This window comes from Chenopodium album, chromosome 6 (assembly GCF_948465745.1).
Source record: "Chenopodium album chromosome 6, dcCheAlbu1.1, whole genome shotgun sequence".
Taxonomy (NCBI): Eukaryota; Viridiplantae; Streptophyta; class Magnoliopsida; order Caryophyllales; family Amaranthaceae; genus Chenopodium; species Chenopodium album.
The window spans coordinates 66970268-66995827 of record NC_137839.1 but is presented as its reverse complement, the minus strand read 5'-3'; the positions used below and the strand labels follow the sequence as shown (position 1 = coordinate 66995827).

At 33.4% G+C, this 25560-nt stretch overlaps 2 protein-coding genes across 2 annotated transcripts; one reads left to right on the top strand and one right to left on the bottom strand.

The window, feature by feature from the left end:
* Nucleotides 1-11801: 11801 nt before the first annotated feature.
* Nucleotides 11802-14618, bottom strand: LOC145637088 (uncharacterized). The gene has a single exon (XM_081688599.1). It carries the CDS (start codon nucleotides 14616-14618, stop codon nucleotides 11802-11804), a length of 2817 nt encoding a protein of 938 aa, XP_081544725.1.
* Nucleotides 14619-20789: 6171 nt separating this feature from the next.
* On the top strand, nucleotides 20790-25091 carry LOC145636181 (anthranilate N-benzoyltransferase protein 2-like). Its single transcript, XM_081687665.1, has 2 exons — nucleotides 20790-21528; nucleotides 23788-25091. Exons 1-2 carry the CDS (start codon nucleotides 20844-20846, stop codon nucleotides 24447-24449), a joined length of 1347 nt encoding a protein of 448 aa, XP_081543791.1. The 5' UTR covers nucleotides 20790-20843; the 3' UTR covers nucleotides 24450-25091.
* The last annotated feature ends 469 nt before the right edge of the window (nucleotides 25092-25560 follow it).

Below are 25560 nucleotides of genomic sequence, written 5' to 3'. Positions count from 1 at the left end.
ACCTACGATGCTGCTTTCAATCATCTCTATGATCGAGGATTAATCAAACCTATTGGCCCTACCGAGGATCCAACACCAGAAAATCGATCTTCGAGATGGAATCCAAATTCCTATTGCAAGTACCATCGAGGAAACGGTCATACCACCGATCAATGCTACAGGTTTCAAAATCTCATTCAAGATCTCATAGAAGCAAATAAGATCCCATTGCCTCTAGCTAGCGAGAAGACTGGATGATGTCGGAGCAAACAACACAAGACAAGAGGCGAGCTTCAATGACAAGATTTCATGACCTCTTTTGTCTATTTCTTTTTCTTTTTTTTCCTTTCCCCAATAAGTCTAGCATAGGCACCTTTTCTTTTCCTTTAGATTATTTTGTAGTTTTTCTTTTCTTTTCCCTTTTTAATAAAATGAGCATTTATTTCCTTGCATATGATCATTTCATTAAAAAAAAAAAAAAAAAAAAAAAAAATCCATGTCGAATTAAGCACAAGGTATACCAATGATTTGAGGCACCTCTTGTATCCATATCATATCTCCTTTCGCCCTTCAATTATACGATCCTTTCTTCATAAACCCTTTGAGCCTCGTCTAACGATAGACCTTTCTTTTTTCAACCTACATCTATCTAACCTTGGGATGGGATGGTGTGCAACTTATGCAATTTTCAATTTCATAAAAAGCTTGAGTAATTCAAAAAATAGCAAAAATAAGCAAAAGCAAAAATAAATAAAAGTGTACAAAAGGGCAAGTGTTCCAATGTCTATGATGTGAAAATATCTTTGATAAGAACACGTCTCAGATTTCGTCTCTTATCGAGTGCTCGGTACCGTGCCTGAGAAACATGAATGTCAAGTGAGTGATAGACCGCATGATCGAGATTGCCCACACTTATTAAAATAAAATAAATGCTAAAGCAAACGAAAGAGCTAAAAAAAGAGTAGAAAACCTCAAGCATGAAAATACAAATATTCAAAAGCAAGGTTGCACACCTTGGGGGCTTATCTAGGGTCTTGAGCCTTTATCCCTTTTTTCTATAACCTTTAGCCTAACCACGTTACAACCCTTAAAAAGACCTTTTTTTTAGGTATACACACTTGTGCGAGGTTCGGCTAGAGCTACGTTCGGCCTGATTCCTAACGGATACGTAGGCAACCTTACATCGAGGTGCGGCCGTAATAAACATGCATTCATATTCACATTCACACACTTACACCATGATCATATCAAGGAATTCCCTATGCTCATCCCTTTTTATTTAGAGCTAGACTTGGGGGCTTGATCCCTACATCATTATCTTACCTAGCCTAAGAGTCACCACCATTTGACTCTTTTCAATAATATATTTTTCCACACACTTAGCTCTTGCGGCCTAGCTTTAGTGTCACTATCACACACTGCACAGATACATGACCAAATAGTCTTTCCCTTAGGAACCCTTTGTCATGAAATCTTAACACAACATTGAAGCATGCCTTATCGCTCATCACTCATAATTGTCATTACATCACGAAGTATGAAGTGCTTAGCCTCCGTGCCTAAGTTACCCAAATGCTTTCATCATTGAGTGAACCATTGAGATAGCCTAGGATGAATTAATCCTTGAACCTTGAGAGATAGTATCAAACAACATTTAACTAAGCTCATTTAACATGCGTCTTCAAACTTTTGATTTTCTTTTTCACGTCTTTCTTTTTCGGGAGAAAGTCGGTACCCTCCACAAAATGACAGAAAATTTTTGCTTTTTTGCATTTTTCGAGTCGTACGATCACATTACAATGCACACACGAGTCATGTACACATTGAGTCATGTCGTGTCATATCATTTTGATTTGAGTCTAACACATGTGTCATTACACTTCGAGTCGAGTCAACCTCAAGTCAGTCAATCATATCGAGTCAAGTTTATACCTTGAGTCGTGTCAAGTCGATGAGTCAAGCAACATTAAACCTTAGGTCAACCCTAAGATAATTCTAAGCCTTAGGTCAACCCTAAGATAATTAAAGAAATTGCCAAAGTTCTATAGTAAAAAATAAATACAGGTGCAGCAGAACAGGGAAGACCCTATCACAGCGTTCGGCGACAGAATCAATTCTTGGCGCTAGAAATATCTCAACAACAATAGAGCTCGAAGCCTCTCATAAAGGTGATTTCGACTTCATGCAGCAATTTCGGGTTCCTTGGTACGCCAGTTAGCCCCTATAAGCAATTTGACATGATTAGTAGTCGGCTCGATTACAATCGTAGTAAGTGATTGACCTGACAAAAAATCGTCTCACTTAGCTTAAGCGCCTAAAACACTGGCTCATTACAATCGGTTCAAAAGCAAGCACTTAAACGACAATATTTCCAAATATGGATTGTCGCGCATTCTTATTAAATGACAAAGTTTTCCAAAAATTGGATTGTCATCCCCAACTGACAATATTTCCAAAAATGGATTGTTGTGCATCTTCTTCAACGACAATTTTTCCAAGATTGGATTGTCATCTCTGGCAAAGTTTCTAAGCGTGGATTGTCGTGCTCCTTCTTTTATTGGCAAGTTTTTCCAAGTTCGGATTGTCATACATTCATCGGCTCGTTGGCAAGTTTTCCGAGATTGGATTGTCATACACCCAGTTCCCTATGGCAAAATTTCCCAAAGGATTGTCGTAGGTCTCTACTCATCATAAATATCGGCAAAAGTTCCTCAACGTGGATTGTCATTTATTTCAGTAAGTGGCAAATTTTCCCGAATTGGATTGTCGGTCGACTCTTTTTTGCAAATGTTCCAAGACGCGGATTGTCAATTGTGGCAATATTTTCCTAAAAGGATTGTCGCATAGCGTTGGCAAATTTCCAAGGTGGATTGCTTTCAAGAGTTATATTCCAAGATGTGGATTGTCGATCGTAGCAAAGTTCTTATGAAAGATTGTTACGAAGCATTGGCAACTTTTCCCAAAATTGGATTTTGGCAAATTTTCTGAGATACGGATTGTCACTTCATCGTGGCAACATTTCCATGGATGGATTGTTACGTGGCATTGACAACTTTCCCTAAATCGGATTGTATTAAATCATACAAGAGTTGTGTTGGCAACTATTCCCAAAGAAAAGAGGATTGTCATCACAGCAAAAGCACCGACATACTGGTTCACAAGCAGCAAAGCACCGACGTACTAGCATAGCAAACATTAAGAAGCAGTGATCTTTTCGAAGACTATCACAGCGGAAATTGGTAAACATATCAAAAAGAAGCTCTTTGTTCAGAGACGAGTGAACATCGAAACAGCAAGGTGGCGTTCCCTAGATTGTGAAAAGTTGTCACAAAGGATTGTTTCGAGAGAAATAATCTTCGATGATATTCCCTTGGACGCGGAATATTATCATTGCGGAGGGAGAAGGTAGTTTCAAGCGAAGCAATCTTCTAATTTGGAAGCAGTTACAAGGCGTAGCGGTTTTCAAGAGGGTGGCATTCTCTAGCTTGCAGAAGGTCGTCAAAACAACAACAACAACAGCAAATCGGTTACTTTCAGAGACGTGTGCTCGACGGTGCAAGATACGCGTTTCTTAACTCTTTTATCTGTTTAACTAATGCTAGTTTTGCAGGTATCGGCGTTACAAGATTGATTTAGGATCGCAGAACGTTCTGAATCATTCTCCGTCCCTATCGATACTTTGACTTTCGTTTTCGAAACTTGCGTTTCTCAAAACTCAGTCAAAGTGGGGGCTTCTGTAGACACCTATTTCTGTCTCCCCAAAACCAAACCCGGTGATGAGTACCTTTCGCGTCGAATCATAATCGAATGAAACGAAAGTGTGGAAAGATCTAGTGTTGCGGAAAGTTTTATTTCTTTTCTTTTCTTTTCTCCCTGTTTTTGAAAACTTTATTTTTAAGAAAACAGCCAATCCAGTTTGGTTGGTCCATAATATGGGTCCAATAGTGGTGTAGTTGGATGGGGCTTGCAAAGACCTTTCCAACGATATATTATAAGCCCAATTCCGATGAATATTGAGGAATTTATGGCCAATTTACTAAACTGGGCCCGGTTTGAGTTTTAAGTACGGCCCAATGATCTAGGGGAGGGCCTAATATGATTTATCATTCCGAATGTAATTAGGAATGGTTTTGTTCTTCTAAAACATTCTAGAAGGTTTTATCATTTTTAATTCAATTAGGATTCTTCAGAGTTTTAATTAGATCAAATAGCATTTTCGACCGAAATTATATTATTTTATCTTCCAGTACGGTAAAATTATCAGATTTTCGAAAACGCGTTAAAATCCGGTTTGGCGTCCAACCCCAGGCCTTGGCGCCTGGAATCAAGATTAGCGCCAGACGCCAGAATTGGCGCCTGGCGCTAGCCACAGTTCCTGGCGCTAATGAGCCAGGTCTGGCGCCAAGGTGGATTTGTGGTCTTCATACTCTGTTTTGATAAATTATCTTTTTTGGATGATTTTCTCTATAAATATCGTATCAAAAACTCCGTTTTGATTCATCAACAATTAGTTTTCTTTCGCAATCATTAATTCTCTAATTCTCTCTTAATCATTCACCAACTCTCATCAAGATTTTCTTGATTATTCTCTCTCTCTTTCCTTTTCAAAACCTTGTTTTTCATACAAAATTCCGCATTCATTAGATTTAGAAACACTTAGCCATATTCGAAGTTGCCTTCGCCCTAGACGTGAAAGGTTTTAATTTCTGAGGGTTTGATCCCAAATCTCTCTTTCAATTATTTAATTTAATTGTTTTGATTATTATTTTCCTTGAAGTTACTAACGTGTGTATTTTGTTATTAGAAAGAGGTACGAAGCATCAAAGTAAGTACTTTAATTGATTTTATTGATATTATGATGTAGATATCATGTCTATATTGTTATTATGATATTCCTAGTATCATGTCTAGGGTAATTTTAATATTAAATATGATTGCTATGATGCCTTTTATTCTGTTCCTAATATTTATTCATGTTAGTATCATGTTAGGGTTAAAGATTTGATTTTTATTGTTTAGTGACATGCTAGGGTTTGTTATTAATCTTGTTAGTATCATGCCTAGGATCTTGCTATGCTTTAACATGATTATAATTGTTATAATTTATAATTATTTAATTTATGATGATATTATTATTATTATTAATATTATTATTAATGATGTTGATTATTTATTATGTTGCTTGATATATATTTTATATTCTTTTATTGCTTGATCACCTTTTATTGCATGTTAAAGGGAACTTGGTACTTGTAATCACGCTTAATAAGATAATTAATAATCTTTTTAGGGTTAATTGTGATTATAATTTCAAGTGATCGCCAATAATAGTTTATTTGTGCATTAAATTCAACCAACATAGATTAAACAGGTTTAGGGTTAAACCTATTGATTGCATGTTAATCAGAAAGCGCACATGAATACGAGGAGAATAAAGTAGAGGCCTATTATTAGGGCAGGTTCAATCTCTTTTAGGTTAGATTTGTACCATCATCCCCGAACCCTTATTTGGTTCATGACCTTATGGAGTTGACGATCTCTTGGATCGTTAAGGGGTGTAACCTTCACCTCGTGAATGGTTTACAAGTTCCTAAAAAAACTTGTTGGCGACTCTTTTGCTCTATCTTCTTCCCTTTTGGACGCCACCGTACTTTAGTGTATGATCACAGTGGGGTTCAAGCTAGTGGGATTTTAAAGGCTTGAAATTATTCCCTACAGCTGTCTACGAGTTTTATTTCGATTCGAATTTGGATTCTTTTCTTAATTCTTCGACCCTCTTTTTTCCTATAAATAGAGGTCATATCTCCCCTTTTTCAATAACCAACTCTCATCAAGATTTTCTTGATTATTCTCTCTCTCTCTCTTTTTCTAAACTAGCCTTTTCTCAAATACAAAATTCCGCATTCACAAGATCTAGAAACACTTAGCCATATTCGAAGTTGCCTTCGCCCTAGACGTGAAAGGTTTAATTTCTGAGGGTTTGGTCCCAAATCTCTATTTCAATTATTTAATTTAATTGTTTGTTTATTATTTTCCTTGAAGTTTCTAATGTGTGTATTTTGTTATTAGAAAGAGGTACGAGGCATTAAAGTAAGTACTTTATTGGTTTTTATTGATATTATGATGTAGGAATTATGTTTATATTGTTATTATGATTCCTAGTATCATGTCTAGGTTAATCTCAATATCAAATATGATTGCTATGATGCCTATTATTCTCTTCCTAATATTTATGATTGTTAGTATCGTGTTAGGGCTAAAGATTTGATTTTTAATGCTTAGTGACATGCTAGGGTTTGTTATTAATCTTGTTAGTATCATGCCTAGGATCTTGCTATTTTTATTATGCCTTAATATTAACATTAACATGATAATTATTATAATTGTTATTATTTGTGATTATTATTTTGATGATGTTTATTTTTTCATGATAATTATTATTTATGATTATTATTGTTGCTTGATATATTATTTATTCTTTATTGCTTGATCACCTTTATTGCATGTTTAAAGGGAATTGGTATTTGCAATCACGCTTAATAAGATAATTAATAATCTTGTTAGGTTAATTGTGATTATAAATTCAAGTGATCGCCAATAATAGTTTATCTGTGCATTAAATTCAACCAACATAGATTAAACAGGTTTAGGGTTAATCCTATTGATTGTATGTTAGTCAGAAAGCGCACATGAATACAAGCAGAATAAAGTAGAGGCCTATTATTAGGGCAGGTTCAATCTCTTTTAGATTGGATTTGTACCATCATCCCCGAACCCTTATTTGGTTCATGACCTTATGGAGTTGACGATCTCTTGGATCGTTAAGGGGTGTAACCTTCACCTCGTGAACGGTTTACAAGTTCCTTAAAAACTTGTTGGCGACTCTTTTGCTCTATCTTCTTCCCTTTTGGACGCCACCGTACTTTAGTGTATGATCACAGTGGGGTTCAAGCTAGTGGGATTAAGGCTTGAAATTATTCCCTACAATTATTGACAATTTTTTTGTCCATACCAACATGTTAATATCGAGGACCATTATAATACATCAATACGGTTAGAATTGGACCTTGCACAACAATAATAAGTTAATAACAACTATATGTTTGTATGAACTAGTGACCTCCCAATCAATAGCTTTCTTGATGGCAAGAAAGCTTAGATAACGTTGAGGCTTGAGAAACCCCAAAACAAAGTTTGGACGCCTGCTTCAGATAACAAATTTCAAGAGTAATGATCACAAAAATCATTACAACCAAGGGAAAAGAAACCAAACCAATACCACTCCAACAATATACACACTTCACCTTAGCTAAATCCAACTTCTTTCTCAAACCCCCAACAACCAAACCTGTAAACTCTCTTACCACTATAACCACACCACAATCCTTAACAATGGATCCTAACTCTCTCTGCACACAACCATCCAAAATACTATAGCCAAAATAACTTAATAGTCTGGAAAACAACCAAAGGGGGCTAAAAAATACCATAAAACAAAATAAGACAAGTAAACTCTAATAGAAACCAACTAAAAACATACTTAGTAAAGAAAACACACCAAAGGAGAGCACTGCCCAAACCGAAAACCCGAAACCACAAACTCAAGAAAACGAACCCACAAACATAAGGAGCCTCGAAACCCTAGCCCTAACGAACTTCACCATTTCCGTCACAAAATTCTCTTGATGGCGGCGTTAGGCCTATCCCTCTAGCGCAAGGACCACAAAACCCTAACCCTAACTTTACCGTTTCCGTCACGGTCAAAATTACCGATGACCTATGACGACAGTGTTAGGCCTACTCCTTAGGCCTTGTTTCGCCGGCGGAGAGACCCTTAAAATGATATCCTTCCATGCACGCTAAGGTGGGGAAGGTGACGGAGTCCGGCGTTCGGAATTACTCCCCTCGAAATTTCTTTAACAGGGATATGCTCACAAAAAACCTTCAAACTAGAAGAAATGAACTTGAGAAGATAAGGGTTTTGGCTTTTAAAGTGTGAGAAACTAAAGACGCTTAATAGAGGAGGGGGAAAGGGAGAAGTAAGGATAAGAAGAAGAGAAAAGGATGCTCGCCGAAGATAGGATGCTCGACTTCTAATCGGTGAGTATGAAGAAGCCTTAGAGACGGGGAAAAAAGAAGGGGAAAAATGAAGAAAGAGAAGAATAGGAGGGGAGGAGGAGACTCGTCGGAGTTCGGCTGCGGCGCCGAAACTCCGGCAAGTTCCTAGGGTTTTATGGGGTTGTGGGTCGCAGAAGGTTTAGAGAGCAGGGAGTTTTGGTTTAAGATGTCAATTCAAGTCGATTACTATGCCCATAATATGTACTATAAAACAAACTTGAGCCGTCAAATCTAAATTAAAATGTTACCACAATTGACCAGATTGTTAAATAAAAAAGACCCCTAACGGCAATTTGGTAAAAAAAATTTAATCTGACAACAATTTGGTAAAAAAAACCTAACAATATGCTACAATTTAGTAAAAACAATAAATTCCGGCGACATTTTGTCCAAAAAATCTAGTTTTTTTCGACAAACTCTTTAAAGAGTCTAATTTAATTTTTTTTTAAATATATTTTTCCCATTTAAAATTTTGAATTAATATGCATGCCATCCCCTTATTTCCAACCCCTTTTTATTAAAAAATTTAGTTTATAAGGGATATGAAACATTTTTTTTCTTGCAATTGTTATTTTTCATAAAAAGGCTTGGTAAAAAAAAAAACCACAAAAAACGAACTAAATTAAGCATTCGCGAGTAATTTTTCGGAATATTGTTTTTTTTGGGTTAATTAATTGTAGCCTAGGATTATTTTATTTACCAAATTGTCGCTTAGGGTTAACTTTTTTTTGCCAAATTGTCCCTGACTCACTGGAGTTATTTTTTTTACTAAATTGTCGCTAAGGATTTTTTTATTTACCAATCTGTTCAATTAACCCCCTAATCTAACCCAACTTATAATCTAAGGATATTATTAACAACTTTTTTGGGCCATAACAACACATTAAAATCGAGGACCACTAGAATACAATTAGAATTGTATAGTCCAGGTCGTATGTCTAATAAGTAATATAGTATTATCAACATCTTATGAAGCCGTGTGTGTGTGTGTGTGTGTGTGTGTGTGTGTGTGTGTGTGAACACCTCTCTTATGTGAGAAAACTTTATATGTGAGAACAAATTTATGTTCTAATATGTTAAGGTAGATATTCTGAAAATAAATTAAACCCATCATCTTCAACCTCAACATTCTCTCTCATCTCCTCACCAACACTATCCAATCTCTAGTTCCTCTATCACCACCACCGTCTGTTCCATAGCCTTTATGTCGTTGCCTCCACCGCCATCACTCTTTCTCTTCTCCTCAACATCATGACCAACACTCTCTCTCCTCTCCACGATGACCACCATCACCACATGCTCAAGAATTTCATGTGTTTTGTATCAACTTTTGAACAATTGTAGTCAAGAATTCAAGTTGTGAAGCTTAATCAAAGGTAAATCAAGCTTAATTGACAGTTTAATAAGTGAAATTAAAATATTTTTTTTCATCCAAATCAATCAAATTGGGAAAATTATAGAGTTTGAAATTCAAGAAATTTTAATTGAATATAAGAAACTAAACAATAATTCATATGTTTTTTGTTACCTTGGAAATCAAGAATAAACTGATTTCGAATCAAATCTTTTTTTACTAACATGTTCTAATTCCTAAATAAGATGTTCTAAATTATTACTCACATAGATATTCTAAATTATTACTCATATGTTCTAAATTTTAATTTGAGACACAGCTTCTAAAATTTTAGTCGTATGTTCTAAATTTTTTACTCATATCTTCTAAATTTAAAATCTGTTCACATATATGTATGAATTTAAATTTAAAATAGGCCCATATAAGTATGAATTTAAATTTAGAATAGTCACATATATGGGAGGGATCTGGTGAGAACAGGCCCATATATGAGAATTCATACTTATATGAGAACATATTTTAAATTTAGAACATGTGAGTAAAAATTTATAACATACGAGTAAAAATTTAAAACATGTGTCTCAAATTAAAATTTAGAACATATGAGTAATAATTTAGAACATCTATGTGAGTAATAATTTAGAACATCTGATTTAAGAATTAGAACACGTGAGTAAAAATTTAGAACATCATACTTAACTTTATGTAGCATAGCGTTTAGAAAAAAATGCCTTGTAATTTAGAACCTAGACTCAATGATTCTTAACATATGTAATAGTTCTTATAAGAATAAACTTAGTTTTTCAAAATATAGTTTTAATTGGAACATGATAATCAAATTTTTAGACCTTGAACTCAAAAACAAATTTGAACACATATGCAATATTTTTTAGAACATATCCAACATATTTTAGAACATATGTAATAGTTTTTAGAACATACTTAAATTTTTTAGAACATAATTCGTTAATATTAAACACGAATTGAAATTCGATTTTTACAACGAATTGATTCGAAATCAGTTTATTCTTGATTTTCAAGTTAACAAAAACATATGAATTGTTGTTTAGTTTCTTTTATTCAATTAAAATTCCTTGAAAATTTCAAACTCTATAATTTGCCCAATTTAGTTTATTTGGATGAAAAAATTTTGACTTCACATATAAAACTGTCAATTAAACTTGGTTTACCATTGATTAAGCTTCACAAATTGAATTCTTGACTACAATTGTTCAAAAGTTGATACAAAACACATGAAATTCTTGAGCATGTGGTGATGGTGGTCGTCGTGGAGAGGAGAGAGAGTTCGTTGGCCATGATGTCGGGGAGAAGAGAAAGAGTGATGGTGGTGGAGGTGACGGCATAAAGGCTATGGAACAGGCGTTGTGGTGATAGAGGAACTAGAGATTAGATAGTGTTGGTGAGGAGATGAGAGAGAATGTTGAGGTTAAAGATGATGGGTTTAATTTATTTTCAAAACATCTACCTTAAAATATTAGAACATAGATGTGTTCTCACATATAAAGTTTTCTGACATAAGAGAGGTATTCTCACATAAGCCTCTCCTATATATATATATATATATATATATATATATATATATAGGGGGAGGCTCTCGTGAGAATTTTTCTTATGTGAGAATTTTTCTTATGTGAGAACACTCTTTATGTTAGACATGAGTGTTAAATATATTTTATATATTAGTCAAAGGAGATAATTTCTCATAATTATCCTCCTAATTTATAGCTCTTGTACATGATCAGAATTTGAAAATGGCTATGGATCATTAATTTGATGCTCTTATTAAAAGTAAGACGTGGGAGTTAGTGCCTCGTCCACCTGATGTGAATTTTATTTGTTCTATGTGGATTTTTACTCATAAAGTCAAGTCTAACGGTGATTTTGAGAGACATAAAGCTCGTTTTGCAGGTGATGGAAAAACTTAACAGGTTGGCATTGATTATGACGATACATTTAGTTCGATTGGCAAACCAGCTACAATCCGTAATGTTCTTAGTCTTTCTTTGTCAAAATCATGGCCTATACATCAGTTGGATGTTAAAAATGCTTTCTTACATGGTGAATTGCAGGAAACAGTTTATATGCATCAACCAGTTGGTTACAGTGATTGGGATCATCCATATTATGTTTGTCTCTTGCGTAAGTCACTTTAAGCAGGCACCCCAGGCTTCATATAAGCAGTTTGTTGATTATGTGTTGTCTCCTTGATTTACTAACAGCAAGATGGATAATTCTTTATTTATCTATCGTACAGGATCTTATATGGCTTACATTTTATTGTATGTTTTTTTTTTTGAAAAGAAGAACACAAAACAAAGAACGGCCAAAATTAAAAAACAAAAGACAGTAACTCCCTTTGTCGAGCCGCTCCAGCAAGATCATGAGCCTGAGAAACAACAGCCCTAGGCACCTTACACATATGACAAACTACAAAAGATTCCAACAATGCCCGAATATCTTTAATAACCCAAGCCACAGAAATATCAGCAATACCAGGACCCAACAATAAACGGGAGATTCCTGAGCAATCCGTAAGAAGCAAGACCCGATAAACACCGTGACGGATAGCATGCTTCAAAGCAAACAAACAGGCCAGAAGCTCAGCCTGAAGAGCCGAATTAGCAATACAGGCACGAGCCCCACCATGCACCAAATGAATATCAGAAGACTCCACCTCAAACCAACCAGCACCCGCACAATGAGTAACCTTATCCCAAGCACCATCAAAACAAATAGAAACCTCACAACAATCATCACTACGACCCTTAAGAACCTGCAGCAAAGGAGAATTACAAAAACCTGGAGGACTACCCAAACAAGAACCACCAAACAACCGAGCTGCTTTACCTCTTTCATACCAAGAAACAACTAAATGGAGAATAGAGTACGGAGAGAAAACCTCAGATCGAAACCGCACACTATTCCTAGTAAGCCAAATAGCCCACAGAAGGCCAAACATCCTATCAAGATTATCCCAATCCCTAACATCAATCAGGGCTGAAATACAGTCCAAGAACCACTGAGGCCAAGGACTAGATACAAAAGGAGCAATAACTCGGGTTAAATTGACCTCCCCCCAAAGCCTTTGCATCAGAGGACAGTCCCAAAACAAATGAACGACCGACTCTGAATTAGCACGGCAAAAAATACAAACAGGATCTACAGGAATGCCCTTAAGAACAAGTAATGCAGTCACCGGAAGAGCATTATGCAGAATTTTCCAAGCAAACATCTTCCATTTAGGAAGGAGAGGAGTACCCCATAACCGTTTCCAACAGATAGCAGAACTTTGTGCAAGAGCTAAATTAAAATGCTGAGCCACCAAATAAGAGTATGCTGTCTTAGTAGAGAACATACCATCCTTAGTATACTTCCAGTATACAAAATCATCAATCTTCTGTCTGGGAATATCAAGACCCATAATAGAAGAAGCAACAAGAGGAGGAAACAGCCGGCGAATCAAGGAAGTATTCCAAGTTTTCGACCCAGCCAACATTAACTCAGCAACCACCAGAGGACGATCACCATCAGGAATATCTTCCTTAAACTCAATCTTAACATTAGGAACCCAAATATCCGACAGAATATTAATCTTCTCCCCAGAACCCACCTTCCAAGCCAGGCCCTTAGACACAACAATACTTCCTTCAAGAAGCCCTCGACTGCCCCAAGAAGGCCGAGACCTAGAAAGAGCAGGAGACTGCGAAAATAAATTAGGATACTTAGTCCTAAGAACCCGAGAAGCTAAAAGTTGTGGCTGTAGCATTAGCCTCCAAGATTGTTTAGCCAAAAGGGCCTGATTGAAAGAACGAAAATGACGGATACCTAAACCTCCTAACCCTTTAGAAGAATGCAGAACCGCGGCTGAAACTAAAGCCAAACCCTTAGAATCTTTACCTGATCGCCACCAAAACTGAGACAACATAGAATCCAGCCTGTCGCAAACTGTAGTTGGAACCTTAAACACTGATAAAATATGATTAAAAGTAGCTACCAACACCGAGTTAATAATAACCAGCTTTGCTGCAGAAGAAAGGTTCAGCGAAGCATAATACAATAAGCGCTGGGCCACCTTATCCAACAGAAAATGGAAATGCAAACATTTCCGCTGTCCCATGTCAACCGGAAGGCCAAGGTAATGACCTAAAGATGATCTAGCTTCCATTCGTAAGGTCGACGACAAATAGTCTCTGAAATCATCAGGGGTATTCAAACTAAATTTCACAAAAGACTTTTGCATACTAATCATCTGACCAGAGACAGAACAAAACTCATTCGTAACTGAGAGAATTTGATCACAAGCCGAAGGCGACGCACGGAAAAATAACAAAGCATCATCAGCAAAAAACAGATGAGACACAGGAGGCGCCCTACGAGAAATTTTCAACCCCTGAAATAAGCCACGTTGTTCATCCCTACGCAACATTAAAGAAAAAACCTCCATACACAAAACAAATAAATATGGAGATAAAGGATCACCCTGACACAGACCACACTTAGGCCTAAAGGGCTGAGAAGGCGAGCCATTAACCAAAATTTGATAAGAGACAGTTGTTACACATTGTTGCACAATATGAACCCAGTACGGGGGAAAACCAAAATGTCTCAAAACATCCCATAAAAAATCCCAATTCACCCTATCATAAGCCTTGTTCATGTCAAGTTTCAAGGATGCTAAACAAACTTTAGAAGTAGAAGAATTCATAAAAGAAAGCAGTTCATGAGCCAATAGTCCATTATCAGCCATAATCCGACCCGGAACAAAAGCATTCTGAGAATCTGAGATTAGGGACGGCAAAACACTACGTAACCTATGTGAAAGACACTTTGCAATACATTTATACAAAACATTACAAAGGCCAATCGGACGGAACTGAGAAGGAGTTTCCGGATGGTCAACTTTTGGCAATAAAGTCAAAAAAGTGCGATTCCATTCTTTCAACAAATAACCATGAGCGAAAAAATAACGAATCGCACTCGTTACCTGAGAACCAACCACTCTCCAGTGTGATTTAAAAAACGCTGCTGTAAAACCATCAGGACCAGGAGCTTTATCATCACCAATATGAAACATTGCTTCCTTAATTTCCACATCCGTAAACGGAGACATAAGAAACCGATAATCATCCAAAGAAACAGTCGGCATGTTCAGACTATCCCAATCACAAATTTGAGGAGAAGGGCAATTGTCATGGCAATTATAAACGGACGCGAAATGCTGCTGTAACAGAACAACAATACCATCCTGATCCGAAATCCACTTATCTGCCCCATCTCGTAACCTCGTAATTTTATTCCGTCTTTGACGAGCTTTAACTGATCTAAATAACAACCGAGAATGAGTATTTCCTAAAGCATCCCATTTAACTTTACACCGCTGTCGCCAGTAAGAAAAAGCAATCTGAGCCTGAGAGATTTTTTGTTGACGCTGCTGATTTTATTGTATGTTGATGATATCATTCTGACTGCTTCTTCTAATACTCTCCAATGTTCTGTTATGTCTCTTCTTAGCTCTGAGTTTGCTATGAAGGACCTTGGTCCTCTGAATTATTTTTTGGGTATTGCTGTGGCTCGACATAAGGGTGGTTTGTTTCTCTCAAAGCGTAAATATGCCGAGGAAATAATTTACCTTACAGGGATGTCAACGTGTAAACCGTCTCAGACTCCGGTTGACACGAATTCAAAGGTGGGCGCTACTAATAGTGCTAATTTTGATGACCCGTCTCTGTGTCGGAGCCTTGCAGGGGCTCTACAATATCTTACATTCTCTAGGCTGGATATTTCTTATGCCATTCAGCAGGTTTGTCTTCATATGCATGACCTGAGGGTTGATCATATGTCTTTTCTTAAACGAATTATTCGGTATATACAGGGTACTCTTGATTTTGGTCTACATCTATATCCATCTTCATTTTCTTCTTTGGTCGCATATACTGATGTAGATTAGGGTGGGTGCCCTGGTACGAGACGTTTAACGTCTGGCTATTGTGTCTTCTTGGGTGATAATTTGATATCTTTGTCATCTAAACGTTAACCCACATTGTCAAAATCTAGTGCAGAGGCCGAATATAGAGGGGTGGCGAATGTTATCTCTGAGTCATGTTGGATTCAGAATCTTCTCTTGGAGTTACATTGTCCGGTTAAAAAGGCTACTCTTGTTTATTGTGACAATGTTAGTGCTATTTATTTGTCAGGAAATTCAGTCCAACATCAACGTACAAAACACATTAAAATGAATATTCATTTTGTTCGAGAGACGGTTGCACGTGAGGAATTGAAGTTCGAGTTCTACATGTGCCATCACGATATCAAATAGCGGGTATCTTCACTAAAGGTCTTCCCCGAGTTTTATTTGAGGATTTTAGCGTTCGTTGCCCTTCCGCTTTGACTGTGGGGGGTGTGTTAAATATATTGTATATATATCAATCAATTACATAATACTAAAAGCGAATCTGACATCACACTTGTCATGTTCCGATTAAAAATTTTCCCGCCACTTTTTTCTTTCCATTTTTTTTTTTTTTTTTTGGACAAAATCTTCATTAATATTATTTTATATATCCTATGATATTTAACTTTCAATTTGGCAACTATATACGATATATATTCTATATTCATATCTTTCATGTTTTTATAATAGGTATTTTTCTATAATAAACAAACACATAATATCAATCAATTACATAATACTAAAAGCGAATCTGACATCACACTTGTCATGTTACGATTAAAAAATTTTCCGCCACTTTTTTCTTTCCATTTTTTTTTGGACAAAATCTTCATTAATATTATTTTATATATCCTATGATATTTAACTTTCAATTTGACAACTATATACGAAATATATTCTATATGCATATCTTTCATGTTTTTATAATTGGTATTTTTCTATAATAAACAAACACATAATAAGGTAATATATTAGAATAATAAAATGTACTACTCCCGTACTTCGTATCATTCTACAACGTATTTTTTCTTTGAAAGTTTTTTTTGCTCTAACTAGGATTTGATACTTTAGCTATTATTATATATTTATTGATTTTTTTTTTATAATACGGAGTAATAAAATTATAATTCAATAACTATAAACATAAATATAAAACAAAATTAAAAAATCATGATTATTAATTTTCATTAAAAATAGTCAATTAAATTTGTAAAACATTGTGCAAGTTATAGTATGCTATAAAATATTGTGTCGGTCAAAACATGCCAACAAAATAGGGACATATGGGTATATAATTACATTGCACGGGTTATAATTATAAATTGCATTCTCATATAAAACACTATAATCATTAAATTTTTGTGTTTTTTTTAATGTTTAATAATCAATAACTTATTATAACAATATAATATTAATTCAAGTTTTTTTTTTTTTTTTTTTTGAAAAGAAATTCAAGTTTTTTTTTTCAATTAAAAATATTGTTTTTTTAAAAAAAAAAATTATTGTTGTATTAAATTATAATTCACTGATTCATAATTTGATTAAGTAAAAATCGTGCGTTGCACGGGGTTTAAACTAAGTTGTTTCTATATATATATATATATATATATATTTTAGTCAAAGGAGAAAATTTCACATAAATATCCTCCTAATTTATAGCTCTTGTTTATAGCTCTTGTTATACGTAGATAGTAAGTTGTTTCCTAGTTTGTAGCCTAGAACTATGCATGGACTTTGTATATATTCCGTGAATTGCAATATCAAAGCGAAGGAAAATATTCCCCAAATCTTTCAATGAGTGTACGCAAACCTTACTCACATCTATCTATTACATAATATTAAAAGCGAATCTGACATCATATTTATCATGTTCCGATTAAAAATTTTCCCGCCACTTTTTTCTTTCCATTTTTTTTTCTTTTTTGGACAAAATCTTCATTAATATTATTTTATATATTCTATGATATTTAACTTTTAATTTGGCAACTATATACGAAATATATTCTATATGCATATCTTTCATGTTTTTATAATTGGTATTTTTCTATAATAAACAAACATATAATAAGGTAATATATTAGAATAATAAAATATACTACTCCCGTACTTCGTATCATTCTACAACGTATTTTTTCTTTGAAAGTTTTTTTTGCTCTAACTAGGATTTGATACTTAAGCGATTATTATATATTTATTGATTTTTTTTTTATAATACGGAGTAATAAAATTACAATTCAATAACTATAAACATAAATATAAAACAAAATTAAAAAATCATGATTATTAATTTTCATTAAAAATAGTCAATCAAATTTGTAAAACATTGTGCAAGTTATAGTATGCTATAAAATATAGTGCCGGTCAAAACATGCCAACAAAATAGGGACATATGGGTATATAATTACATTGCACGGGTTATAATTATAAATTGCATTCTCCTATAAAATACTATAATCATTAAATTTTTGTGGTTTTTTTTTTTAATGTTTAATAATCAATAACTTATGATAAAAATATAATATTAATTCAAGTTTTTTTTTTTTTTTTTTTTGAAAAGAAATTCAAGTTTTTTTTCAATTAAAAATATTGTTTTTTTTTTTGGAAAAAAAAAATTATTGTTGTATTAAATTATAATTCACTGATTCATAATTTGATTAAGTAAAAACCGTGCGTTGCACGATGTTTAAACTAAGTTGTTTCACATAATTATCCTCCTAAGTAAGTTGTTTCACATAATTATCCTCCTAAGTAAGTTGTTTCCTAGTTTGTAGCCTAGAACTATGCATGGACTTTGTATATATTCCGTGAATTGCAATATCAAAGCCAAGGAAAATATTCCCCAAATCTTTCAATGAGTGTACGCACACCTTACTCACATACAAATGTTCTCTACCTCTATTCTTCCAATAATAATACAACATATTCTTCTAAATTTAGTTCAATTTAGCTCCAATTAGTTCATTTCATTTCAATTCATTTCATTTTAATAAATCAGATCATGCCCTGAGCATCCATAGATGTTTATTGGCAGTTTTATTTTTTGCCCAACAACACATTAATATCGAGGACCATTACATTTAGAATTGGACCTTGCACAACAATAATAAGTTAATAGCAATAAGCCAATAATATGTTAGTACTCCCTCCGTCCCTAAATTACATTCCTCTTTGGAATTTTACACGGGAATTAAGGAGGAAAGAATAAGAGTATAAGACAAATAACAATAATTAGATAATGCAATGGGAAGTACAAAGATAGATTAGTTATTAGTCATGACATGTCATCAATACTTTGCAAAAAAAAAAAGGACCAATCACATGCTCCTAATTGAAAATTTTTAACCAATCATATTCATTGTAATTTGGCACAAGGATTATGAGAGAGATTAGGTAAGGATGAGTGAGAAAGCATTAAATATAAAACAGAAAAAGAGAGTTGATTTACTAAAAAAACTTACCAAAAAAAGAAAGGAGAATGTAATTTTGGAATACCAAAAATAGATAGGAGGAATGTAATTTAGGGATGGAGGGAGTACGAATTATTGTACGAAGTAACTTAGAAGGTAAGATGTAAATTCAAGTCGACTACTAAGCCCATTATGTAGTTATGTAGTATGGAATATTTAAAAAAAAAAAAAAAAAAAAAAAAAAAAAAAAAAAAAAAAAAAAAAAAAAAGGGCCGTAAAATCTAAGGATACCATAGACAATTTTTTTGGGCCATAACACATTAAAGTCGAGGACCACTAGAATTTAATTAGAAACATCATCCAGGTCTTACGTCCATATAAATAATATAGTATAGCAATATCTTATTATATCAAGTATTTTTTTCAATTAAAAATATTGTTTTTTTTTTAAAAAAAAAAAAAAATTATTGTTGTATTAAATTATAATTCATTGATTCATAATTTGATTAAGTAAAAACAGTGCAAACTAGTATATATATATATATATATATATATATATATATATATATATATATATATATATTGGTCAAAGGAGAAAATTTCACATAATTATCCTCCTAATTTATAGCTCTTGTTATACGTAGATAGTAAGTTGTTTCCTAGTTTGTAGCCTAGAACTATGCATGGACTTTGTATATATTCCGTGAATTGCAATATCAAAGCCAAGGAAAATATTCCCCAAATCTTTCAATGAGTGTACGCACACCTTACTCACATACAAATGTTCTCTACCTCTATTCTCCCAATAATAATACAACATATTCTTCTAAATTTAGTTCAATTCAGCTCCAATCAATTCATTTCAGTTTAATTCATCTCAGTTTAGTAAATCAGAATATACCCTTAGCATCTATAGATGTTTATTGGCAATTTTATTTTTTGCCCAACAACACATTAATATCGAGGACCATTACAGTTAGAATTGGACCTTGCACAACAATAATAAGTTAATAGCATTAATATGTTAGTACGAACTACTGTACGAATCAATATATATATTAAAAACTCATGACAAGACATGATGTTTTGCCATGTGTCAACAATTTTGCCATTTGGCATATGATGTGTCGTCGCCAAATCATATCATAGCATTAATTATTGAAAAACTCTATGCATTAACTTTCGTGTATTAATGTTAAGTTTAATTGATAAACTCTTCATATGCATGACAATTTCCCTTGAATTGGTCTATAACTCCTTAATAATTACATAATAATAAAGTTTGTAAGAAATTAAACATTACTCCATTTTTATTTTGTGCATTAATTCGTAAAATTGTAATCATAGAGTAAAAGATTTTTGTGCATCATGGAGTAGTATATATATTTTGACATCAAATTTATAAAGATTTGATTTATCATATTTTTATGATTTTAATGTAAAAAAATTATTCTTATAATCAAACCAACTCATACAAGCAACAAACTACTTAAGCTATCATATTAAATAAATAAATAAATAAACCACCACTTAAGCTCTCAATGACAAACAAGCCAAAATATATATAGTTCGATTAAAGTAATAAATTTATAATGATCCGGAGCATCGCCCGGGCCAATAACTAGTTGTAACTTAGAAGGTAAGATGTCAATTCAAGTCAAGTTCTACGCCCATAATGCGTAGTACGGAATATAAAAAAACTTGGGCCGTAAAATCTAAATTAAAATTTTACCCGATTCTAACCCAGAATCTTAGGATACTATTGACATTTTTTTTTTTTTTTTGCCCATAACAACACATTAAAATCAAGGACCACTAGAATACAATTAGAACATCGTCCAGGTCGTATGTCTATATAAATAATATGGTATAGCAACATATATATATATATATATATATATATATATATATATATATATATATATATATATATATATATATATATAACATTACGAGTAGTATTGCTTTTTCTTCTTTGATACCAAAATAATTTTCTTCAAATTACACTCATAAAATGAGTAGCATAAAAGTGAAGAAATCAACAATGGTACGTCCAGCTGAGGAGACCCCAAAAGGTAGTCTTTGGCTATCAAAATTAGACATGTGTATACGCACACCTTACTCACATACAAAAGTTCTCTTCCTCTATTCTCCCAATAATAACAATAATACATCTTCTTCTAAATTTTTTGATACCAATATTTTGGAGGAGGCTTTTAGTAAAGCCTTGGTTCCATTCTATCCAATGGCAGGGAGGTTAAAGTATAACGATGAAAATAAAAGGTACGAGATCGATTGCAATGCAAAGGGGGCCTTGTTTATCGAGGCAGAATCAACTGAAGCTCTTGCCGATTTTGGGGACTACTCGAGGCTAGATTCTGAGCTTAGAAAGCTGGTGTTCCCTACGTGTGACTACTCGGGAGGGCTCTCATCGTTCCCTCTACTATTAGTTCAACTCACCCGTTTCAAATGCGGGAGTGTATGCCTTGGCTTTGCACAACATCACCATGTAGCCGATGGAGTTTCCCATTTACACTTCAACAACTCATGGGCAAGACTAGCCAAGGGGCTTGATCTTAGTGTTTATCCTGTTCATGATAGGGCTACCTACCTTGCGCCTCGTAACCCACCCCAAGTTAAGTTTCGACACTTGGAGTATGAGCCATCATTGCCATCCTTAACCCCAAAGGGTTTGTCAGGTGATTATATATATGAAGTATTTGTTACTTCTTTTAATTGCATTCGCGCACACACATAAACACATTATTGTGTTATATATACTACGTATAAGTGAAGGGGGAGGCTGTAGTGTCCACAAAAAAAACCAAAATATCCCTCTTCCTTTAAAATTGAAATAATGATAGTTTGAAAAAAAAAATAAAAGAAAAAAAAAACTAAAGTCAATCAATTTTAGCTAATAAATATGTTCAAAAAAAAAAAAAAAATAAAAAAAAAAAAAAAGCTAATTAAAAAAAAAAGGAAAGATTAATCAATCAACAAAGAAAAAAAAATTAATTATCAAAATTACATGAAATATAATCAATTATCAATACATAATTCTAAATTTTCAAAAAATCAATTAATTTATACAATCCAAAATTATCTTCTATAAATTATAAGCTTAATTAATGATTATTAATAAGTTTGATACTTAAGCCCCGTTCACTTCATCTTATTTTTGCTAAATTGCAATTATTTTTCCTGAATTGAAATTATATTTGATGAACAGAAAATATTTTTAGTAAACTGAAATTAATTTTACTGAATTTAAATTATTTTAGCTTATTAAATGAAATTATTTTTACTGATTTCTATTGTATTTCTTCTTTAAGTTTACCGATTCTTACTTAACTGAAATTATTTTTAATGAAATGAAACTATTTTTTCTGAAATAAAATTATTTTTACTGAAATGAAAATAATTTTACTGAACTGGAATCATTTTTATTGAATACTACTTCCTCCGTTCTGTTAATATTGCAACAATGGACTTTTTGCACTATTCATCACTCTAGTTTGACCATTTAATATGATTCATTCGTTAAGCAAAATATAGTCATGTGGGATCTTGTTGGATTCGTCTCATAAAATACTTTCACAATATCAACTTTTTATAATTTTTACTCTTACACAATTATAAATATTTAGCATATAAAATGTGCATAGGGATGCGTAATTTCCTCCTTGTTGCAATATTAATAGAACGGAGGAAGTATTATTTTTGTGAGGTGAAGTGAAGAGGACCTTATTATACTCCGCATTAGTATTGGTATTCATATATTGTCAATAAAATCAAAGGTAGTATATAACTTTAACCCTTCACATTCCATCAACATCATTGCTTATACTCCCAACACTTAAAAAAAATATAATAATGTACTTCCTCCGTTTTTTTAATAGTTGCAACAGTTTAACTTTTACACTATTTATCTATTTCGCTTTGACTAGCTAGCTTTGATGGTTTATACTTAAGTAAGAATATAGTCATGTGGGATCTTGTTAGATTCGTCTTGACTTATACAATTTTAATATAAAATGCTTATAATTTTTAAGATTTTTTGACTTTTACCACATAAAAAAATCACGAAATTGTTTTTTACTACCAAAAATTTTAAAAGTTGTATTTTACCGCCAAAAAAATTTCTACAAAATGTTTTTTTACCACCTACCGTCAAGAAAACCTTTAAATTTAACGGTTTAAAGAAAAACTCTTCGATTTTCGTGCGTAAAATATGTTGCTCATAGGTTTAGGGGGACATTTTGGCCCTATGGGTACAATTTGAAGTCGGAATTGACAAAAAATGATTGAAAATGCCTCATTTTGCGTGTTTCACGCAAACCGAGGTATTTTTAAATGCACCAAAAGAAGCATTTTCGATCATTTTTTGTCGATTCCGACCTCAAATTGGATCCATAAGGCATAAATGCCTCCCAAAACCCCCAAATCTGATGTGTTTGGCACAAAAATCGAAGAATTTAAAATATTCCGTTAGGTTTTTTACGGCAGGTGGTAAAAACAATTTTAAATTTATTTTTTGGTGGTAAAATAAAACTTTTTAAATTTTTGGTTGTAAAAAACAATTTCGCGATTTTTTTTTTGTGGTAAAAGTAAAAAAATCTTAATTTTTACATGTCGGAAATTAAAGATATCAACTATTTAAAACATGTATCGGCTAGCATGAAAAGAAAAGTGTTGCAACTATAAAAAAAAAAAACAAAGGAAGTATAAAGGTAACCATGCAAGCTTTAAACAGATTATCTCTTAAAAATCACTTTCTAACGTTCGATGATAATTAATAAATCGTAAAAGTTAACATTGACTACAAAATCGATTGAAATTAAATTACCTAAATTTGTACGTTTTTTTATTTAGTGAGATTATTATACACATATACATCATTCCTATAACTGATAGTCTGCACTACGCTTTTCTTTTGTTTGCATAACACCTTCTATCAGGTGAGATGGAGCCAACAACGGAATGTATCTTCACTCTTACTAAAGACCAAATTAACACCATAAAACTACAAGCAACATCACAAGAGGTGGTACTAGACTATAAGCTAAGTACATATGAGGTGCAAGCTGGGCACCTGTGGCGCACTGCATGCATAGCACGCGGATTAACCAATGATCAAACCGTCAAACTTTACATACCTGTCGATGGACGGTCAAGAATGAAGGATATGAAACTACCACAAGGTTATTGTGGAAACATCTTGTTTTTCGCAGCTTGTGTAGAAAAGGCAAGAGATGTGACGTGTAAACCACTGTGGTATGCTGCGAGTAAGATTCATGAGGCAATTAAAAAATTAGATGATGTCGAGTATATAAAATCAGCAGTTGATTACGTGGAATCATATCCAGATCTAACGGCTATTGTTCGTGGACCACATACGTGTACTTGTCCAAACCTCGTAATAAATTCTTGGGCTAGGTTGCCTTGTTATGAAGCTGATTTTGGATGGGGTGGCCCTTTATTTACAGGCATTAATGGAATCAAATTTGAGGGGCAAACTTACATTACACCAAGCTCAAATGGGGATGGTAGTTTTTTAGTGGCCATTAAGCTTTTTAATTCTCATATGGCACTTTTCAAAGAGTACCTCTATAACTTCTAAATTAATCACCCTGTCAACCGTGTTGTGCTCTTTACTATAGTTGCCTACTTTTTTTTTTTTTTTCAAACGGTAAGATGCAGGGGTATCCCCCTCCTATCACATCAAGAGGGGAGGTTGAGGAGTCGAACAGAGGTCACACCTGGGGGAGATTGAGGGACTAATCATCCTTCCACTTCTCACTCCTCTTATAGTTGCCTACTTGCCTTGTCACAATAATGTATCTTATTAGTATTAATATGTATGTTAAATGTAGCTCATGCAAGTTGCTTCACATGCATTTTGCTTGATGCAAGTTGTTATCATTATTTTATATTATTTCTGTAATTCTGCTAGAATTCGTTAGAAAGGTTCTAGAATTAGTTTTTTAGAATCTTTTCTATCATGATGTCATAATAAATATAGACTAGTTTTGTGCCCGTGCGATGCCCGGGTTGTTTATTGAATTTTAAAATATATTTTGGAAATTTTGTGAAAAACTACCTATTATAATTCAGAATTTGCGAGAAACTACCTATTAAAAAAAATATTGTAATTGACTACCTAATTTTCGAAAAATGTTGTAATTTACTACCTTACGCCGGATTATGAAGGAGTTTGACCAAAGTTCTCTGATGTTGACTTGGTCACGTGACCATCACGTGACACTTAATGACCCTTTTCTTTCACCAAGTGTCACGTGACCAAGTCAACGCCGGAGAATTTTGGTCAAACTCATTCATAATCCGACATAAAGGTAGTAAATTACAACATTTTAAAAAAATTAGGTAGTCAATTACAGCATTTTTTTTAATAGGTAGTTTCTCGCAAATTCTGGATTATAATAGGTAGTTTTTTCACAAAATTTCCATATATTTTTAATCTATATGTCAAATTTTAAAACATATCATTGATACAAAATTAGTTAGGAATTGATGTGTTTTTGTGACTATTTAAACTTGTAGACATGTAATGACTAATAATAATAATATTGGTGAAAAATATTTCTTGACCCGTAACCCTGCCTGAAATGGTCGGTGACCCGACCTGATTTACAGGTCTACACACAGTAATAAAATTATATTAGATTGTGAAGTATATTATTTTAATTGATTAAAATATATTATAAACAATA